This window comes from Panthera leo, chromosome E1 (genome assembly GCF_018350215.1).
Source record: "Panthera leo isolate Ple1 chromosome E1, P.leo_Ple1_pat1.1, whole genome shotgun sequence".
Lineage (NCBI taxonomy): Eukaryota > Metazoa > Chordata > Mammalia > Carnivora > Felidae > Panthera > Panthera leo.
The window spans coordinates 43,644,098-43,663,051 of NC_056692.1; the positions used below are offsets into that span (position 1 = coordinate 43,644,098).

At 39.8% G+C, this 18,954-nt stretch overlaps 1 protein-coding gene across 2 annotated transcripts in view; it reads right to left on the minus strand.

Annotated features, from left to right (window-relative positions):
* Positions 1 to 18,954, minus strand: part of NSF (N-ethylmaleimide sensitive factor, vesicle fusing ATPase) — a 146,211-nt gene that overhangs the window by 68,202 nt on the left and 59,055 nt on the right. For both annotated transcript variants that reach the window (XM_042914712.1, XM_042914711.1), the window contains exon 9: positions 3,546 to 3,745. In XM_042914712.1, the coding sequence (XP_042770646.1) occupies positions 3,546 to 3,745 (200 nt within the window). The remainder of the gene's footprint in view (positions 1 to 3,545; positions 3,746 to 18,954) is intronic.

Sequence of the window (18,954 nt, forward strand, 5' to 3'; positions counted from 1 at the left end):
CCAGTGCTCTGCCAAAATTCTCAATCTTGTGTCCCTTTGAACATGGCAAGTGTAGTTATTTTAAAAATCTATATCTGAGAATTCCAATATATGGAGGCCCGAGTTCTATCACCTTTTGTTTCTCTTTCTTCAAGTGGTTTATGTCTTTGTACATCTGACTGCTTTTGATTATAACCAGGCATTTCATTTGCAAGCTATAAAAATAATTTGTGACTTTGCATGGTATTAACTTCTTCTAGGAAGGATCTATAATTCTGCTGGATGCTGGAGAGCATGAGCGATTTAGGAACTCTCAATTTAATTTTAGAGAAGTTAGATGTGATTCCAAGCTGATCTGCAGCTTTGACAGGATGTCTACTTCTGGTTAACTCTTGCTTCTGTGGTGTAGCCCTACAGGTTCCCAACCCAAACTGAGGCATGTTCATCAAGTGTCCTCTCTTCATGAGCCACGGATTGATTTTTTGCTAAAAATTTTTTATTTATTTATATTTTTAAAAAGTAGTTTCTAAACCCAATGTGGGGCTCGAATTCACAAGCCTGAGATCAAGAGTCACATGCTCTTCCAACTCAGCCAGCCGGGCGCCGCCATGATGGATTTTAATCCCTGCCCCCTTATTCCCACTGGCCTGTCCAAAGGGCTGCATAGCTGGATCCTTCCAGAAATGGCACTATCTCCAGAGGAACGGTAACCGTACACACCAGGACCTTTTATTCTAGGCCTCCATTCTCCCCCTAGATCCTAAAAGTTCTTCGATGCCTTTAAGCGAAAACTTTTTCAATATTTGTTGAGTTCTTCTGGTAGTCTTCATGGCAGGCATGATTCAAATTTCCTAATATGCCACTATGAGAAGCAGAAGTTCCAGATTTTATCCACATTAGCAACCAATTTCATTGCTCAGCATTATTTCCTGTATCCTGTTTCCTTCTGGGTTCAATTTCCTTCAGTCTCAACTACATCCTGCTTCACATTCTTTCAGCAAGCCTCTGTAACTAGTTAATTCTATTAGCCTTTGCCTGAAAAAATATCTTCACTTCATCTTTATTCCTGAATGAGAATTAAGCTGGGTATAAAATTTTAAGTTGACAGTTACTTTCACTTAACTGTGAAGATATTCTTCCACTGTTGTCTGCCCTCTCTTGCTGCTGTTGAGAAGTTGGCTGTCAACAAAATGGATATCCTTTTGTATGTCATCATCACTTCTCTTTTGTTGACATTTAAGATGTTTCTCTTTTTCTTTGGCATTCTCTACTTTCACTACAATGGGTCTAGAAATAAATTAATTTTTATTTATTCTATTTGGGCAATGGTGCTATCACAATCTAAATATTTTCTTTTATCGATTCTAGAAGATTCTCAGCCATTCTATCTTTGAATATTGCCTCTATGCTATCCTTTCTATTGGGACTTCTCATCTTAACTCTATTATCTCTACATCTCTTTCATATTTTCCATCTCTCTGTGCTACATTCTGGGTGATTTCTCTAGATCTATTTTTCTGTTTATCACTCCTCTTTTCCCTTGAAACTACTGGCTTTTGTTTAACACAGCTGTTGAGTTTTAAATTTTGATGATGACATTTTCCATTTATTGATGTGGCTTTCCCATGAGAATCTCTTGTGGCCTGGATTGTTGGAACATCCCCAGGGGTCTGCTTATAGCTAACAACCCCATGTTATCATTAGTCCAGGATTCATTTTTATTCTTATTTTTTTTAAGTAGGCTTCACACCCAGCATGGAGCCCAACACAGAGCTTGAACTCACAACCCTGAGATCAAGGCCTGAGCTGAGATCAAGAGTCAGGACACTTAACTAACTGAGCCACCCAGGTGCCCCTGGAATTCATTTTTAAGTTAATTTCTCAGCTTGGGAGCCCTAGACCACATAGATCAGTGGTGGTGGTTTATGGGTGTGTGTGCGTTTTTAAATCCTAAGCATCAGTTAAGAATCCATACTTTAGAATTCCCATTGGAGATTCCTTAGCTCCCACTCAGATAGTTAAATGTTTTTGTTATTTTGTTGTGGTCAGCAGATAATTTCCAGTCCATTCTTTTCATAGAGGGCACGACCCCTTTGAAGGTTCAGGCCCTACTCCATACCTTAAGCTAATTCAAGGACTCATTCTCTGTCTGCTAGTGGGTGCTAAAACTCAAACTCACACATTACCATAACCAAAAGTTGCAATGAATATTTTTACCACTCTAATTTTCAGAGTTTTAATATCTAGAAATCTCCTTTTCTTTCTTGAGAGATAAATTATACATTTAAAATAATTTTAGTTATATTTTATCCAGTATTTGAAGGTGTTTATAGAAGAAAAGTTTTCAGTTACCTAGTCTACTGTATTGCCAGAAGCAGAAATCCTATGGCATTGTTTTTGATTTAAAAAAATGTTTTAAGATTTTATTTTTAAATAATCTCTACACCCAACATGGGTCTCAAACTTACAACTCTGAGATCAAGAGTTACATGCTCTACAGACTGAGCCAGCCAGATGCCCCTATGGCAATGTTTTAAACATCTGTCTATGAAATAAACATGCTATATATAGAGAGATCTATATAGATCTAAATATGCATCTATATCTATCTATCTACAGAAAGATTAATTATAAGGAATTGGATAACTCAATTATGGGGGTTGACAAGTCCCAAAATCTTCAGTTGACAAGATGGAGTCATAGGAGGGCCAATGGTATAGTTCTAGTCCAAAGGCCTGCAAACTTGAGACTGAAAGGGCTGATGTTTCCGTCTGGGTCAAAAGGCAGGTAAAAACTGATGGCCCAGATAAAAGCAGTCAGGCAGTAGGAAATTCCCTCTTACTCAACAGAGGAGCAGCCTTTTTTGTTCTAGTCAGGCCTTCCAACTGACTGAATGGGGCCCACCCATATTAGAGGCAATTGCTGTCTACCAATTCAAATGGTAATCTCATACAGAAATATCCTCACAAACACACCCAGAATAATGTTTAACCAAATGTGTGGGCACCCTGAGGCCCAATCAAACTGACATGAAATTAACCATAACAATTAGTAAACTCTGATTTGACTTTTAATTAATTTTTTTCCTAAGACCCACATCAAGCTTTCCTTTGAGACCTAACAACTCTTACCTGTCACTCTACAACTGAGGTAACTCAATGGTAAGTAAACAAGCTGCTTTCTGCACATGGACCTTACATATACATAATTCTACAAGTCATGTGAGTTTAATTTCCCCCTTTTCCAAAGGATAAATGAGTTCAAGTCTCTGAAAATAATGTGGAATAAAAGTGACACCTGAAAATAAATTCATGATCTGTTTTTGCAAAACCTTTGGCTTACACAATCATCTATCTTTGTATTGTGTATATTTGGGTAATGACATTTGTTCCCATCATGTAAATCTCCCATAATCCCTGGTTCAGTGATATAATTTGGTACTAAATAAATTTCACCTGCATGCTTTTCAAAATACAGGTCACAGAAACAAGTTTTCCACCACAGCTTTGGGTTTCATTCATCATATTAAGTGATAACAAACTTGTACTAAGTTATATTAACATTACCCTTCTTTGCTCCTCTTCAGCATCAGCAAAGAGTTTACGAATGTTAGCCTCGGATTCTCCCACATATTTGTTAAGGATTTCCGGCCCATTGACCACTTTGGGCTCCCTTGCATTCAACATCTTGCCAATCTGTCGAGCCAAGAGAGTCTTACCACAACCTGGGGGCCCATATAACAGGATGCCTTTAACATGTTTGCAACCTAAAAAACAAAAGAAAACAGTCTTATATTAACCACCTAAAATCCAAGTGAGACATCTAAAGGAGTTTCCTTTCTTCTTCATATGAATGTTAGGAAAACTATAGTCATGCCATTAACATATAATATCCAAGTGCCATGAGCAAAACAAGAATGAACAACTAAAGTTCTTTTTTTTTTTTTTTTTTAAAGTAGGCTCCACGCCCAGCTTGGGTCTGAACTCACAACCTGGAGATCTAGAGTTGCATACTCTACTGGCCGAGCCAGCCAGGCACCCCTAAAACTCTTTTTTTTTTTTTTAACAGAGAATCCAGAAGCAATTCCTACACGAGTGCCAAAATTTGAGGGGGAAAGCTGCCAATTAAAAGTCTTTAGAAAAGTATATTTGAACTATCATTTAAAACAAATACTTTTAACTCTGAAAACGTCTCTTTGACCTAAATTCCTAATTAGGAACTATTACTTATTTTCCATTCTCCTTTAAAGTCAAGGAATAAAAGAGATCTGCTTTTAGGCAAATTTAACCCAACACAAATCTATTATAACACAGTAGGCTATGGAAACTGTATCTTAGTCACAGAAATTATAGGTGTACCTGTTGATACAAGCCCTCGAAGAATGGGCAAACATGTTTTGAGTTGGACTGGTATAGGCAATCCATAAGATCCAGACGGATGTCACACACTGAGTGGGTAAAGCTGAATGTCCTACTTCATGTGACTAATGCCAAGGGAGGCACACACTTTTCTCAGAGCCACCAAGATGAAGACGAAGTTTCAAAAGAATAGTATTCAATTCTTTTCTAAGCAAGCATTGCTAAATACCTTGAAAGGTATCAGTAACAACAGGGAAAGAGCAAGACTGGTGATTTCGACTCCCCAGGGTTTTTTTTAGCCAACTCTTCACGAGCATTTACTCCACTTCTAAGATTGCAGTGACCTGTGGTTTCAGTTTACTCGCTCTAGGAATTCCCACCTTTCCAGCAGTTTCACACTTAGGGTGCAGGACTCTTTTTTTTTTTACAAGTTTTTTTCCTTATACTACACCAAAAAGGCACTTTGTGAAATAACAATTTATTAGATTTCAGTGTCACACTCAAAAAAATAGGTGAAAAAGAAAATTTCTGAAAATGGAATATACATAGTGTTTGTCCTCACTTGGAACGAAAGCCTTAAGAAATAATTTCTTTAAAAAAAATATGACAATACATTTAATAAGTCCCATAAAAGCTATCACAAGGTACAACCAACTCTACTGGGAATTTTAACTTCTGAGTAGGAAGACCCTTTGGGTTATCAGTATGGTCACTGCTTCTATATGTCAAAAAAAAGACTCTCCTTTAAAATTTTGAAAGTAATGAGATCTGTGCTTACGGTTAGATTTATAGAGACAAGGGGAACTTAGTGGAAACCCTTGAAGGCTTACAGTCTTAACCCTTCCCTCACAGAGTAAATTCCTGTCCTGAGAATCATGGTCCAATAAATGTCTTTGCCCTTGATCCACCCTTGGAAACACAAGTAGTAGGGAGATAAGGGGATAAGCCCTGAGCTTCCCCTAGAGGCAAAAATCACAGAAGCACTGCCAGCATCCAAGCCCCTGGGACACTTTTGATGAAAACTTTAGAACCTTGCTCCTCATCTTACCCTCTGAGCCAACCGCTACCATCATGATTTGAAACGATTCATGTAAACCATAGCAGAGGGAGGTGGGCATGGTGGTGGTGAAAAACGGCACAGGATGGGGGGGCCACAAAGGAGAACATGAAGACTTACTGAGGCCCTACAAAGTGCCAGGCCTTATCCTCATCCTCCAATTTAACTTTCTCCAAGTTTATCAACTACCTCCTAACCATACTTCCTTCCATATTAAGCTATACTTTCTTTCAAGGGTTCTCAACTCCTTGGCCTTCTTACACTTCTGTTCTACTCATCCCACAGGCCCTGAACACAATATGGCTTTACTGCACCTATGCATGGGCCACAGAGCACAGCCAGAGAAAATTACAGCACTGTGCTGACAGGATGTCCTCACAATTTCATGCTATCCAACTTTAGTTCCACACTCACTGCTTGTCAATACTGCCTGCCACCTTTTACTTGTTCTTGTTAGACCACCTTCTGCTCTCTGCACTACTTTTCCAGATCTTCCCTGCTCTGCTCTTCTCAAGTGCTACCCCGCGCCACTAATTCATAGAGAAGATCTAGATTCCTGCTTCGCATATTTTTTTAAAAAAGACGAACAGGTGTGAACTCCCTTCAGCTTATTGCTTCCCTATCCACAAATTTATCTGCAGACGCATCCAATCTCCACCTCAGCACTGGTTCTCAAAGAAGAAGAGTTCCTCTTCTCCAAGGTTTAAGTTGCAATTATTTGTTTATATACCTTCTTCTCTATTAGACCATGAACTATTCAAGGTGCTCTCTTATCCATCCGGCATCGCAAACATCCACCACAATGCCTAGCACAGAATATGTACTCTTAAATAAATGGCTAAGTAAATTGTTGACTCCTTTCCTACAAACCTCAAAGAAAATGAGGGAAAGAAGACCATTTTAAAAAATTATTTGAAGCTCTTAATTTATGGAATAGTGTTTACTTTCACAGCTGGACTAATTTAAATACCTAGAACACATATTTGCAATGACTGGGACTTTGCAAACTTAGCAGAGCTACATAATTTATAAATATAGATCTTCTTCAACTTACGATGAGGGCACCTCCTGATAAACCCACTGTAAGCTGAAAACAACCCATGTGATGGCGTGGCTGTCTGGGGGTTGCAGGTTGCCGCTGCCCAGAATCACAAGAGAATTCATGCTGCCCAGCTCTAGTCCAGGAAAAGACCAAAATTCAAAACTTGAAGCACGGTTTCTACGGAATGCATATCGCTTTTGCACCATCATAAAGTCAAAAAGCATTAAGTCAAACCATCACAAGTTGGGGACTGTCTGTACTAGAGTCTTAACTCTGTAACTCTGTTTTTGTACATGGAAAATGCTCGACTTAATGTGGCTTGAATTAAATCGACTCAGATTTATAAAATAAACAATTCACAAAATATTACCATGAAGTTGAAGAGAAAGAGATAAAATTTATATCCATGGAACTTACTGTCTACCATACAGATCTCTGAAGTGACAGAATCTATTCAATATGACACCAACAGGAATGTCATAGAAGCTCTAGCCCGTGTTAGAACTAAAATTCTTTCAGGATCTCAAGAAAGCACATCAAAAATAGACATTGACATGTGAAGATTTTCAAAATCCACTTCCACAAAGGAAGCAGTTACTTGAATAAGCGGTGGAAATGGGACTTTGTTATTACTACTGTTATGATAGCCTATTCTGACTTATTAAATAAGCATTGGTCTCTAATTTTAAATGAGTCATAAAAACTCTTCGTAAGTAATTCCATTCAACAAAAGTGTATTAAGCTCCTGTTTGGACTAGGCATGAAACTAGGTGTTAGGGATACAAACATGAAAAAGGCAGTCCCTACCTGCAGGGCATTTCTGGTTTAGTAGGAAAGACAGAAATAAAAATAGGTTATCTATAATATAATAAGACATTATCAGAGATATGTATGAAATGTTTTTGGAACCTGGCCAAGAGAGACAGATCCTGCCAGGGTGATGGCAGAAAATTAGGGATGGACAACAGGGGAAGAGATAAAATTTAGTGTGGGCTTTCAAGGACAGTAGGAGGTTCATGATTGGGCACGGGAGAAGAAATGGCACCTAATGAAGGAAAGTAGCATGATCAAAGGCATAGAGGTATGGACATAGAAGCTGTCCTTTCAAAACAGCCAGTAGTAACCTGTTGTGGCTATAGCCTTGGAGCTGGGCGGGGGTGGGGGGGAGGGGGGTGGAGCTGGAGACGAGGCTAACAGGCTCCCAACTACAGAAGACCTTGATACCATGCCCAGGAGTTTTTAATTTGTTTTATAAAAACCTGAGGTTTTTAATCAGGGAGGGTGCACAATGAGATATGTTTAAAAACTAACTCTGGCGGTAGAGTGGAGGAAGGTCTAGAGAACAAAGATCACGGGGTACAAGTGTAGTTGGAGGAATGTTTTTAACCTTTTTCCGGGGACATTGCCTCACTGGCTGGCTCTGGATTTTTGCCAGTTAAGCTTTCATTTCCCTCCAAGTCCTTTGGAAGCACAGGAAAAAATGGGTCCAGAGGCCTTAGGAGGACACCTCCCTACTGATGCCCCAGCTTTCTCCTGAGCTTCTGCAGGGCATTAAGACCTGGCTCTGATGCTGGGAAGCCTCTGATCTGTGGCTGCTGGACTGTCCTGACTGCCAAGCTGAACTGATCCATTCACTTGTTCTTTCTTTATGTCTTACATACCCCCTCACTACTTAGAGGTGAGTGCCCTGGGCTGGTGAACTAAAAACAGCACAGAGCAGGCATGGAAAGCAGAGAAATCAGTGGAACTGACTCATTTAAATTGTCATTTTCTCTCATTCTCTTACCTTCTTCCCCATGGAATAGTCTAATGGACCTCTCCAGAAAAATGTACATTAAAAAAAATTTGCATGCAATTTTGAGGGTATTCTTAGATCCTCTGAGATCTATTCATGGAATCCAAAGTTAAAACCTCTGAATGTGCTACTGAAATAATCCAGGCAAGAGACCAGAAATGGAAAGAGGCAACAGTCATAAGAAACTGTAGTAGGAAAAGAAAGAAGATTTGGGAGATACTCATCAGCACTCAGAGACCAAAAGAAAATAAGGGGAAGAGGAAGAATCAACGTTGACCTTAAGGTATGTAGCCTGGGCTCATGGTAAAATAATGATAACCCCAGAATATCACTAAGAAGTTAGCAACAGGAGATTAGAGGGAATCATCACTTTGTTTTTGGCTATTAAGGCGTTTGAGATTCAGGCAGAAATGTCCATTAAAAAATAGGCTGAAAGCTCAGAAAAGATATCAAAACTACTGGTTCCATGTTTCTGAATGCCTGCTCTGGGCACATGGAAAGCCACAAGAAGTTTTAAGCAGAGGAGTATGACCGTAGGGACAAATGCTGCAGAGACAGAGGATGAGGCCTGGGAAGAGAACACTAGATTTAAAAACCAGGAAGTTCAGGGGCGCCCGGGGGGTTCAGTCAGTTAGGCGTCGACTTTGGCTCAGGTCATGATGTCACAGTTTGTGGGTTCGAGCCCCGTGTCAGGCTCTGTGCCAATAGCCCAGAGCCTGGAGCTGCTTCGGATTCTGTGTCTCCCTCTCTCTCTGCTCCTCCCCCGCTCATGCTCTCTGTCTCTCAAAAATAAAATAAAACATTAAAAAAAAATTTTTTTTTAAACCCAGGAAGTTCATGCTTATCTGGGCCATAAGGTCTTAGGTCGGGGTCAGATCATTTTGGGTTGAGGTAGGAGAAGGAAGCTAAGTAATATAAGCAGGAACAAACAGAGATCACGATTTGGGGAACTCTGGCAATACAAAGGAGGAATTTTGAGAGAAATACCTTGCAAGTTAAGAAAAGGGGGGAGGAAGTAAGCTGAGGTTATGCCCATTGGATTCTATTTACTATGTGAAGTAGGAGCTAGTTCACCTACAAAATGAGGGATGAGGACAGGATACTGGGAAGCTTGGTAAAGATTTGGAAAGACCGTGGGGAACTAAGAAGATGTGTGGGAAAGTGTCCCTGAGCACATAGGTGCCATTAGGTAAGTGAACTCAGCATATGGAACTCAGGTCACCGAGGGACTCTCCTCTTTGTTGTGATTCTATAAGTAACTTAACAGTGTTAGGTAAGGTGCAGTTTCTTATTCAATTCTATAAATACAAATTTCATTAAAGCTGGCATAAGAATCTTGACTTTTTTTTGGCTTGAACCACTTTATTTTGTTCAAAACTGAACCTTAAAATTGAGCAACATAAAGTAAATAAAACCACTAATTTAAAGTCAACATATTATGGGCGCCTGGGTGGTTCCGTTGGTTAGGCATCCTGTTCTTGATTTCGGCTCAGGTCATGATCTCGTGGTTCGTGAGATCGAATCCTGCACTGGGCTTCTCACTGAAAGCACAGAGCCGGCTTGGCATTCTCTCTCTCTCTCTCTCTCTCTCTCTCTCAAAATAAATAAAAAGACATTTAAAAAAAAAGAGAAAGCCAACATATTTATAACTAAATTCTGTTATCTAATTTTCCCAAAGTGTGAGGGCGAAACCATCACAGGACTTGTTCTCAACATTTCCCCTCCACTTTCCACAAAGTTTAAGGCTTTGTCTTCATTTGTAAGTCATTCACATCTTTTTTCCTTCCTCTAGAACTTATATAAGAACAATTGTGGGCGGACAGCATAATCAAACATAGTTCCAAAGGATTTCTTCTCTTAATTTCCTGTGTTGAATGACTTAAGTGCTTATTTTATAAAATGTTCCTGTTAATGATCATCTTCTTAAAAATACTTAATTTTTATTTGGATACGGCACAAACATATTAACAACTCTTGGTTATAGTAATGTAAAGGACAGTGGTAGTGAAAAGCATAATCTAAAATGGCCAAAAATAGATTTATATACAGTTTTGGAATCTAAGTTGCCAATTATATTTGCATATGGGAGTAAATCAAGTTCTGGGATATCGTATTCTTTCACTCATTCAACAAATGCTACATTTGGTGGCCGTTCTCTTCCGACTACTTCTATTTTCTCAATGAAATCCTGATTCCAGGTCGTCAGCTGCTGGTGAGGGAGGGTGGACTGGAAGAGGTGGTGCTGGAGATCTGAGAAGAACGAAGAGGAACTAGTCATCTTAGACAGCAGGAGAGTAAACTGGCTAAACTAAGGAAATACAGAAGGAATACCAGAAAATACTGATGCCAAGGAATACCGAGGGCCCACTTGAGATGTGATTCTTAATTTCAAAGTAAGATCAGTCACCATAGCTTTGCGCTTTTCTTAAGCCATATTCAGTAGTCTGGGTACCGACACAGAGTAGGCAGAAAGGGGAGACATACCTGGGGCTTTGACACACATAGAAGATGAGGAGCAAGGCCACTAAAGTTGTATTTGAGGAGGATAAACATGATAGACCATGGAATTGAAGCTGGGTAAAGAGGGAACAGAGAACAAAACGTGTCAGAGTAAATGAACTGGAGGGTCCCGTGGGATCAAAGCAGTTAGAGCAGGGGGTGAGGGAATGCTAGAAGCCTAGGACAAATGCGAGGCAGCTTGAGTGCTGGATGCTTAACACTGAGATCTCTCAAGTGGTGGTTACTGGTAAGAGTGAAGCCTTCAGTATGACCAAAGAGGGGGTGGCTGAGATGGAACGAAGCAAAATTTACTGGAAATGAGGAATTCAAAGAACCGTGAAGATAGATTGTTGAGTAAGTCCCCAACAGGAACGCCAAAGTCAAGAATAACAGAGAGAGAACTAAAACACACCGAAGGCTGCACTTAGGAACAGCAAGTAAGCCAGACAGCTTCTTATCTGCCTCCGCTGTTCATTCCTCTCTCGCAGGGCTACCCTTCCTCTTTCATTTTGTTCTTTAAGTGTTACTGACAGTGAAAAAAGTATGAACATTTATTGACATATCATTATATAACAGCTACTACTAAAGGTACGAACAATATCAAATGCCCAAGAAATAAACACAGCCAACGATAATGCCATTATTTACTAAGGATTTAAGTGAGTGACACACTGGAACCTCACCGTAAGACTACATTCAGTAAAGAATTTAGTATACGGCTTGCTTGTATCTCATTCTAGACCACCTGTCATAAAGCATTTTTTAACAACTTCCTAAAATATGAACTACAAAACTATATTCTAATTGTGTTTCACAATAGATATCTGTCCAAAGGATGAACATATGATTTGTGGTCAGGTACCAGACAGATGAGGACCGACTGGATTAAATGTATTAGGAAACAAATCTAGTGAAAAATCTCTAGAGAACATTAAAAATTACTGAGTCCCACTTTTCTGACCAGTGGTTCTCAGACTTAGAGTTCACAAAATAGTAAAAGACACCCCCCCCTTTTTTTTTAACTGAGGAGAAGCGCTGTCATGGGGTTAGTTTTTTATTTTGCAAGGTAAAGGCTTCTTAAAAACAAAATCAAACTTGACATCTATCCCCACCATTTCATAAAAATATTTTTTCATATCAAGAGGTAGGGTGGACATAATCTCAGAATAAAGGACAGTTTTTGTATTAAACAAATTGAGTTTTATATATACATTGTTAAAAGTGGGGGCTCTGGACTCAGCTAGCCTGGTTTCAAATCCTGCTTCTTGGGTTTTAATAGCTAGAGATAATAACAGCAACCACCTCGGAAAGTCATTATGAGGATGAAATATAATGCACATAAAGCACTTAGTACACTTGCTGGCATACGGTAAGAGCTCATAAATACTGTCTATCGATTAATTATTCTTTACCATCTTGTTGGAGATAAGCGGTGAAATGAAACCAGTCTCCCCAACTGTTTTGAGAATTACATCACTGCTAGGTGACTGTAAAGCTTGAAAATAAATGACTATTCTGCTTATGTAATTCTTTCTGAGACTGACTATTGTGACCCCTTAACTTATCTAACACTATTGTCACTTGAACATCGCAAATTATAGTACACATTCTGCTGGACCTCAAGCTCCAAATGAGCACAGTAGTAAATAAGTCGGCAGTTTCACAAAGATTTGACTAGTGTTGCAGTTAGGATTCTCCAAAGCTTTAGCCTCTATCTTCCAGGTGGATTACTATCAGAAGCAATCCTGCCTGCTTCTCTTATGCCTCAGGCAGAGTCCATTCTTATCTATGCCTCAAGTTTTCCAAATTTATTTAGGGTCAACATGCAGCTCCTTCGCATAAACCAAGCCACCATGACTATCAGTTCCATGTGCGTGCATCCTTCTATCTCCTCCACACCTTATTCTACCCTAAGTATCCTTCTTCTCCAAAGTCCCCTGTACTCCCCAGTGTAACCACTGTCATAGTCCCCAGCTGCCACTTCCCTCTCTCAAGGGGCACACACCTTGTTCTCCTGCGGCTCACCTGGAATGACTTGGGTCAACTGGGGGGAACTGAGGCTAATTCTGGGTGCTTCATCCAAAAGCCTATTTGTCATGCTACATGACCACAGCCTGCCCTCTGCAGTAGATGAACCTTCCCACCTCACTTCTTATTCTCTCAGATGAATCAGCAATTCTCCAGCAATGTATAAAACCTGGAATACTATTTGAGCCCCAGCTGTTGATAAACAGCGATTATAATCATACCAATTTTGGTGGGGACAACTTGAAGGGGCTTTAAGGTGTGTACTACAAATAGCTTGAAGTGATTTCTGGCCTGAAAGTCTAAGTTGAAGAGGACCCTATCCACTCTAATAAGGCTCATCCAGCCTCTGATTAAAACGATACATGAAAATATAAGATTTCTAAAATACTAATTGAAATCTCTCTTCTTAAAATAGCTCAAAGCAAAATATATAGCCTTACTACTGCACTAAAATGAATAAACAGTAATGTTTGCTGTTTATAATCTTATAAAACATTATCTCAAAAAAGTAACAAGTAATTTGCTAGGCTATTTTATTTTATTTTTTTAACATTTATTTATTTTTGAGACAGAGAGAGACAGAGCATGAGCAGGGGAGGGTCAGAGAGAGAGGGAGACACAGAATCCAAAACAGGCTCCAGGCTCTGAGCTGTCAGCCCAGAGCGCGATGTGGGGCTCGAACTCATGGACCGCGAGATCATGACCTGAGCCGAAGTCGGACGCCAAACCGACTGAAACACCCAGGCACCCCTAGGCTCTTTTATTTTAAAAAGCAGTGAATTTTCTTTGTTTTCCTGAGATGACATCAGAGGCAAGCTGCACCAAGGAAAAACAGTCAGTCAACTTTTAGATATCCGAAAGGCTGGGGCGGCGGGGGGTGGGGGGTGGGGGGGGGTGGGGGGGGGGTGGAATATATATATATACACACACATACATATATATATATATATAGAGAGAGAGAGAGATATATAAAAGAAAAACACAACCCAGTGATTTCACACAAGAGCGAACAGAATGATGATACATTAGAAGTGATCTCTGTCAAATTAGCATCAGGGTAAGGAGTGTTTACTTCATTTGGGGGGCAACATGATCTATAAAGAAAGTGTGAAGTGGGTTCTGAATATAACTGATGTTTAAGGGGTTAGTTCAAGTAGCTTCCAGTTCAAATGCAGACAGATTTGCCACATTTGCCTAAGAGGGAGACTATCAGCAGACTAGTGGCAAGTCAGGACATATTCACAAGTCTTGCAAGCTTTTCTCTGCAGTTGTGCAAACCAGATTTGAATGCTTATTTTTAAACAGTGCGTGCACTTGCAGAAATACGATCACAAATTAATATCTGATCTTTTGTTCTAAAGTTTGTGTGATTCCAACTTCTCCTAGAATCATGAGTATTTTCTTAGTTCCATCCAACTCATCATTTGAGTAGTATGCTATGATTATCGACTTTAAGAAATGGTTTTGAATTTTCCAGCCATGCAGTGAGGACTTGGAGCATAACTTCCATCAACTCACAATCCAGGAGGCCCTTTCTGTTTGTTTGTTTGCTTCAAAGACTGGCAGCCAGCGTCTAACACAGGTCATCATCTACATCTGCTGAGCTGTGCACTTACCAAATATTTAAGGCCCTGACCCCATTTGTACAGTCAGGTCTCTAATCATCCACGGGTATCATTCTGTCTAGCAGAGACTTGCTGCGCCCCACCAACTTTAGAGCACTCTCAGAACTCTCTTTGAGTTCCGTTACGATAAGTGAAAAAGGCCTACGCCCTGAGCACCAAGCAGCTGGGTGATGTCTACCACCTGACTGGTCTACATCCAAATTAGTCAACTGAGATTTAATATAGATCTTCTCATTAGATAGCCCAGAACCAAAGATGGGGTATGTGTAGCAACTCTCCAAACTAATCTCCGCCGACACCCCCACCCTGTTACACTCCCTCCTAGGGTGTGGCCTGGTATTTCATGAATTCTTGATGACAAAGATCATGCTTCCATTATGGCAGGTCCTGCCTTGCTGCCACCTGGCAGCATGTATTCTCACTGGTTTCAGAATTTTACAACTTTCCTCTCTTCTTTTTCCCTGTCCCTTGGCTTTCAACTTGTTGTACTTGCTGCTCTGTAAGGCGTCTGCTACAGACTAGCAAATATCTTGTCTTCTGAAGCAGACAACTTACTCTTTCCTTTCCCACACCTGAACTTCTCGCTCTATCAAGTTCATGTTCTTCTGTTCCTCAGAAATCACCTCCTTAAGTAATGCCACGCAACCCCATCACATTTAACTACGTCAATGCCACCTCGCTCGTATCACGTCCGTGGTCCTACTCTCCAACACTTACGGTAGCAATAGTCAAACTTTAACATGCACCAACATTCAACGGAGCTTATTAAAATGCAGATTTTCAGGCATCACTCCTAGAAATGTGAATTCATTCATTAAGTCTGGAGTGGAGTGGAGGAAGGTGACTAGTTGATATGTCCCTCCCGTGAGATGAGGCTAATGCAGAGGCCAGAGGACACTGAGAACCAGCCTTCATAGTTTCAACTGACACTCTATTAAGTTGTTTTCTAACAGTTCTTAGATTTTCGTTTTATTTAGTGTATATTTTCTATAGCCTTAATTAAATCATAAGCTGAGGAGGACACATTTTTATTCCTTGACAAGTTGTAGCTGTAGAACAGCCGAAGAACTATTCTAACAAGATAAAAAAGTTACCGAGAATAAATGTAAGATCTCTGTGCTTAAGTGTGGCTGGGGGAGGTATGGTTGTGTGAGAGATGACTTGGGGGATTTTACTCAACAGTAAATTCAACATGAGATAGGATCCAAGATAGAATGTGGATGTCAAAAATGTTAATGCAATTTCGGTGTGCATTAAAAGAAGACTAAGGTTTTGAACAACGGATGGATAGATCTGGTCTATTTCAGAACAGGGACGACACTTGCAGTACACCATGATTTCTGGGTTTCACAACTTAAGGTGAATATAAACAAATGTTAAAGTTCAGAGAAATGTGAATAGGATGGTAAAGGGCTGAAAATAAATTATAAAAGGATTGGCTGGAGGCACCAACCAAGCTGGGGGATTTAGCTTAGAGAAAAGATGAATTTTGGGGGCCTTTATGTCTGGATGGAAAAGCTCTCTTCATATATCTTCAGGGCTTCCACAGGGAAGTAGAAGCATCCTTGCTCTATATAGTCTTGGCGGGGGGAGATGTGTAGAAGCTACACATCTCATCTTAACGTAAGGAAGACTCTAACGTACAGTTGTCCAAAAAATGGAATGCAACATTCGAAGGGAACGAGTCCTCTGACACTGAAGGAATTCGAACTTAGACTACGGAACTTGACAGAAGTCATTTAGCAAAAATGGAGAGAAAATTCAAACCAAAGCACGTGAACTAAATGATTTTTGAGATCCCTTGCAATGCTGAGATTCTATAATTCCCTTGCTATTCTTTGACAGAACCAGCTAGTATTGCAAAGAGGATGAATTTTGAAATAAATATTCCAGGATGGGAAGGAAAAAGGAGACTGAAGGCTAGGAAGATAATAAGGAGGCTACACTATAGTTCAAGTGTGATTTACTGAAGCTATAAAAAAAGAAAAAAGGAGTGATCCGAAAAACAAAGCAGAAAAATATTAGGAGTATTCAATAATGGACTTGAAAAATGCACGCACACACAAGTATAGCCAACTGATTTTTGACAAAAGAGCGAAGGCAATATGTTAATGTATTGACTGAAGCAAAGATCATCCTTTCAACAAATGAAGCTGTAACAACTAGACATCCACATGCAAAAAAAAAAAAAAAAGAATCTAGACACAGATCTCACACCTTTCACAAAAAACTAATGCAAAATGGATCCAGGCCTACCTGTAAAACACAAAACCATAAAACTCCTAAAAGATAACAGAGGGCAAAAACCTAGATGACACTGGGTATGGCAACAGCTTTTTAGACATAACACCAAAGCCAGATCCATGAAAGATATAACTGACAAGCTAGACTTTGTTAAAATTAAAAATTGTCTGTCAATGAAAGACAATGTCAAGAGAATGAGAAGGCAAGGCACAGACTGGGAGAAAATATTTGCAAAAGACACATGTGATAAAGCACCAAGATATACCAACAACTCATAAAACTCAAAAATAAGAAAGCAACCCAATTTAAAAAATGGGCCAAAAGCCAAACAGGGTATACAGATAGCAAATAAGCATATGAAAAAATGCCCTACATCATATGTCATCAGGGAAATGCAAATTAAAGCAACAAGATACCACCACACACCTCTACAATGGCCCAAATCCATTCGATTGACAAGACCAAATGCTGATGAGGATGTGGAACACAGGAACTCTCATTTGTTGCCAGTGGAAATGCACTGGGGCACAGCCATTCTGGAAGACAGCTTCTTACAAAACTAAGCATACTCTTTCCCGCAATTGCACTCCTTGGTATTTGCCCAAAGGAGTTGAAAACTTATGTTCACACTAAAACCTGTACACAGATGTTTGCAGGAGCTTTATTCATAATTATTCTTAATTGCCCAAACGTGCAGGCAACTATGATGCCCTTCAGTAGGTGAATGGGTAAATGAGCTGTGGTGCATCCAGACAATGGGATATAATTCAGCGCTAAAAAGAAATGAGCTATCGAGCTGTGAAAAGACACGGAGGAACTTTAAATGCATACTGCTAATGAAAGAAACCAATCAGAAAAGGCTACACACTGTATGATTCCAACAATATGACATTCTGGAGACAAAACTATGGAGACAGTAAAAAGGTCAGTGACTGCCAAGGATGGGGGGAGAAGGCACAGAGGATTTTTGGAGCAGTGAAAATATTCTGTATGATACCATAATAATTGATAGATACATGTCATTATGTAGTTGTCCAAACCCACAGAATGCACAATACCAAGAGCAAACAGTAAATTGTGGACTTTGGGTGATTATGATGTGTCAATGTGGGTTCAGTCATAACAAAGATACCACTCTGGTAGGAGATATTGATGATGGGGGAGGCTATGCATGTATATGGACAGGGGTATATGGGAAATCTCTGCATCTTCCCCTCCTTTTTGCTGTGGGCCTAAAACTACTCTTAAAAAAAAAAAAAAAGTCTTAGGGCGCCTGGGTGGCTTAGTTGGTTAAGCATCTGACTCTTGATTTCGGTTCAGGTCACAATCTCATGGTTGTGAGATCAAGCCCCAGGTCTGCTTAACGTCTGCTTCTTTTTCTCCCTCTCCCTCTGCTCCTTCCCCACACGTGCCGGTACACTCTCAGGTGTGTTCTCTCAAAAAAAAGTCTTAATTTAAAAAAAAAAAATGCATACAAAGGAAAAGGGGAAGAAACATGACTCGAAGGACCTAGAAAATAAAGGTAACTGGGAAGAGATTACTATTTGTAAGATAAGGAAAAAAATGTTTAATAAATGTAACAACGTTTTGAACACTTCAAGAATTCATTTCAGTAAGAATTCTAATGGAAGATGGTAAAAGCTTCTGGAGATATAGCCATATATTACCTACAGTAAAAGTATTCTAAAAATCATCACTAAATGCTTGGACAAATGAATAAATTCACATGAGATATTACTTTTTGGAAATGGAATTAGTAAACCTCCACTCTGAGTATACTAACTTCCAAGAGTTGGAAAAATATAAATGTTATTTGAAGAAGAAATGAATAAATAATTAATGCATACAGAATCCAAGAAGTGCCAGACCGAGGCTAGAACTGTAGCTACGGAAGCAATGTGCTAAGGGCTTTAACGTGTTCTCTTCTATAATCATTAAAATAGCCCCGGGAGCTAGGTATTATTTTTACTCTTCTTTTGGCAGATGAGGCACTGAGGCTTGTAGCGGTAAAATGCCTTTCCCCCAGAGACACAGCTGGCCAATGAGAGAGCCAGAACTTGAACACCAACCTGCCTGATGCCAAGCGAGCCCTGCAGGGATGGCTCAGCTACCGAAGGCACTGGGTGTCAGCTTTGCTGGAGACTCAGATTTAGTGGACTTGAAGGAGAATCTGGAAATTCATTTTGGGGGTTTTATAAAGCTCCCCAAATTCTGATAGACCTCAAAGATTGAGAACCATCGTGTTACTAAATAGAAGCGACATCAGAAGAGAGACATCTTGGAATAACCCCCCAAACTGAAGAAACCTGGTGAGCTCTTTAGAGTGG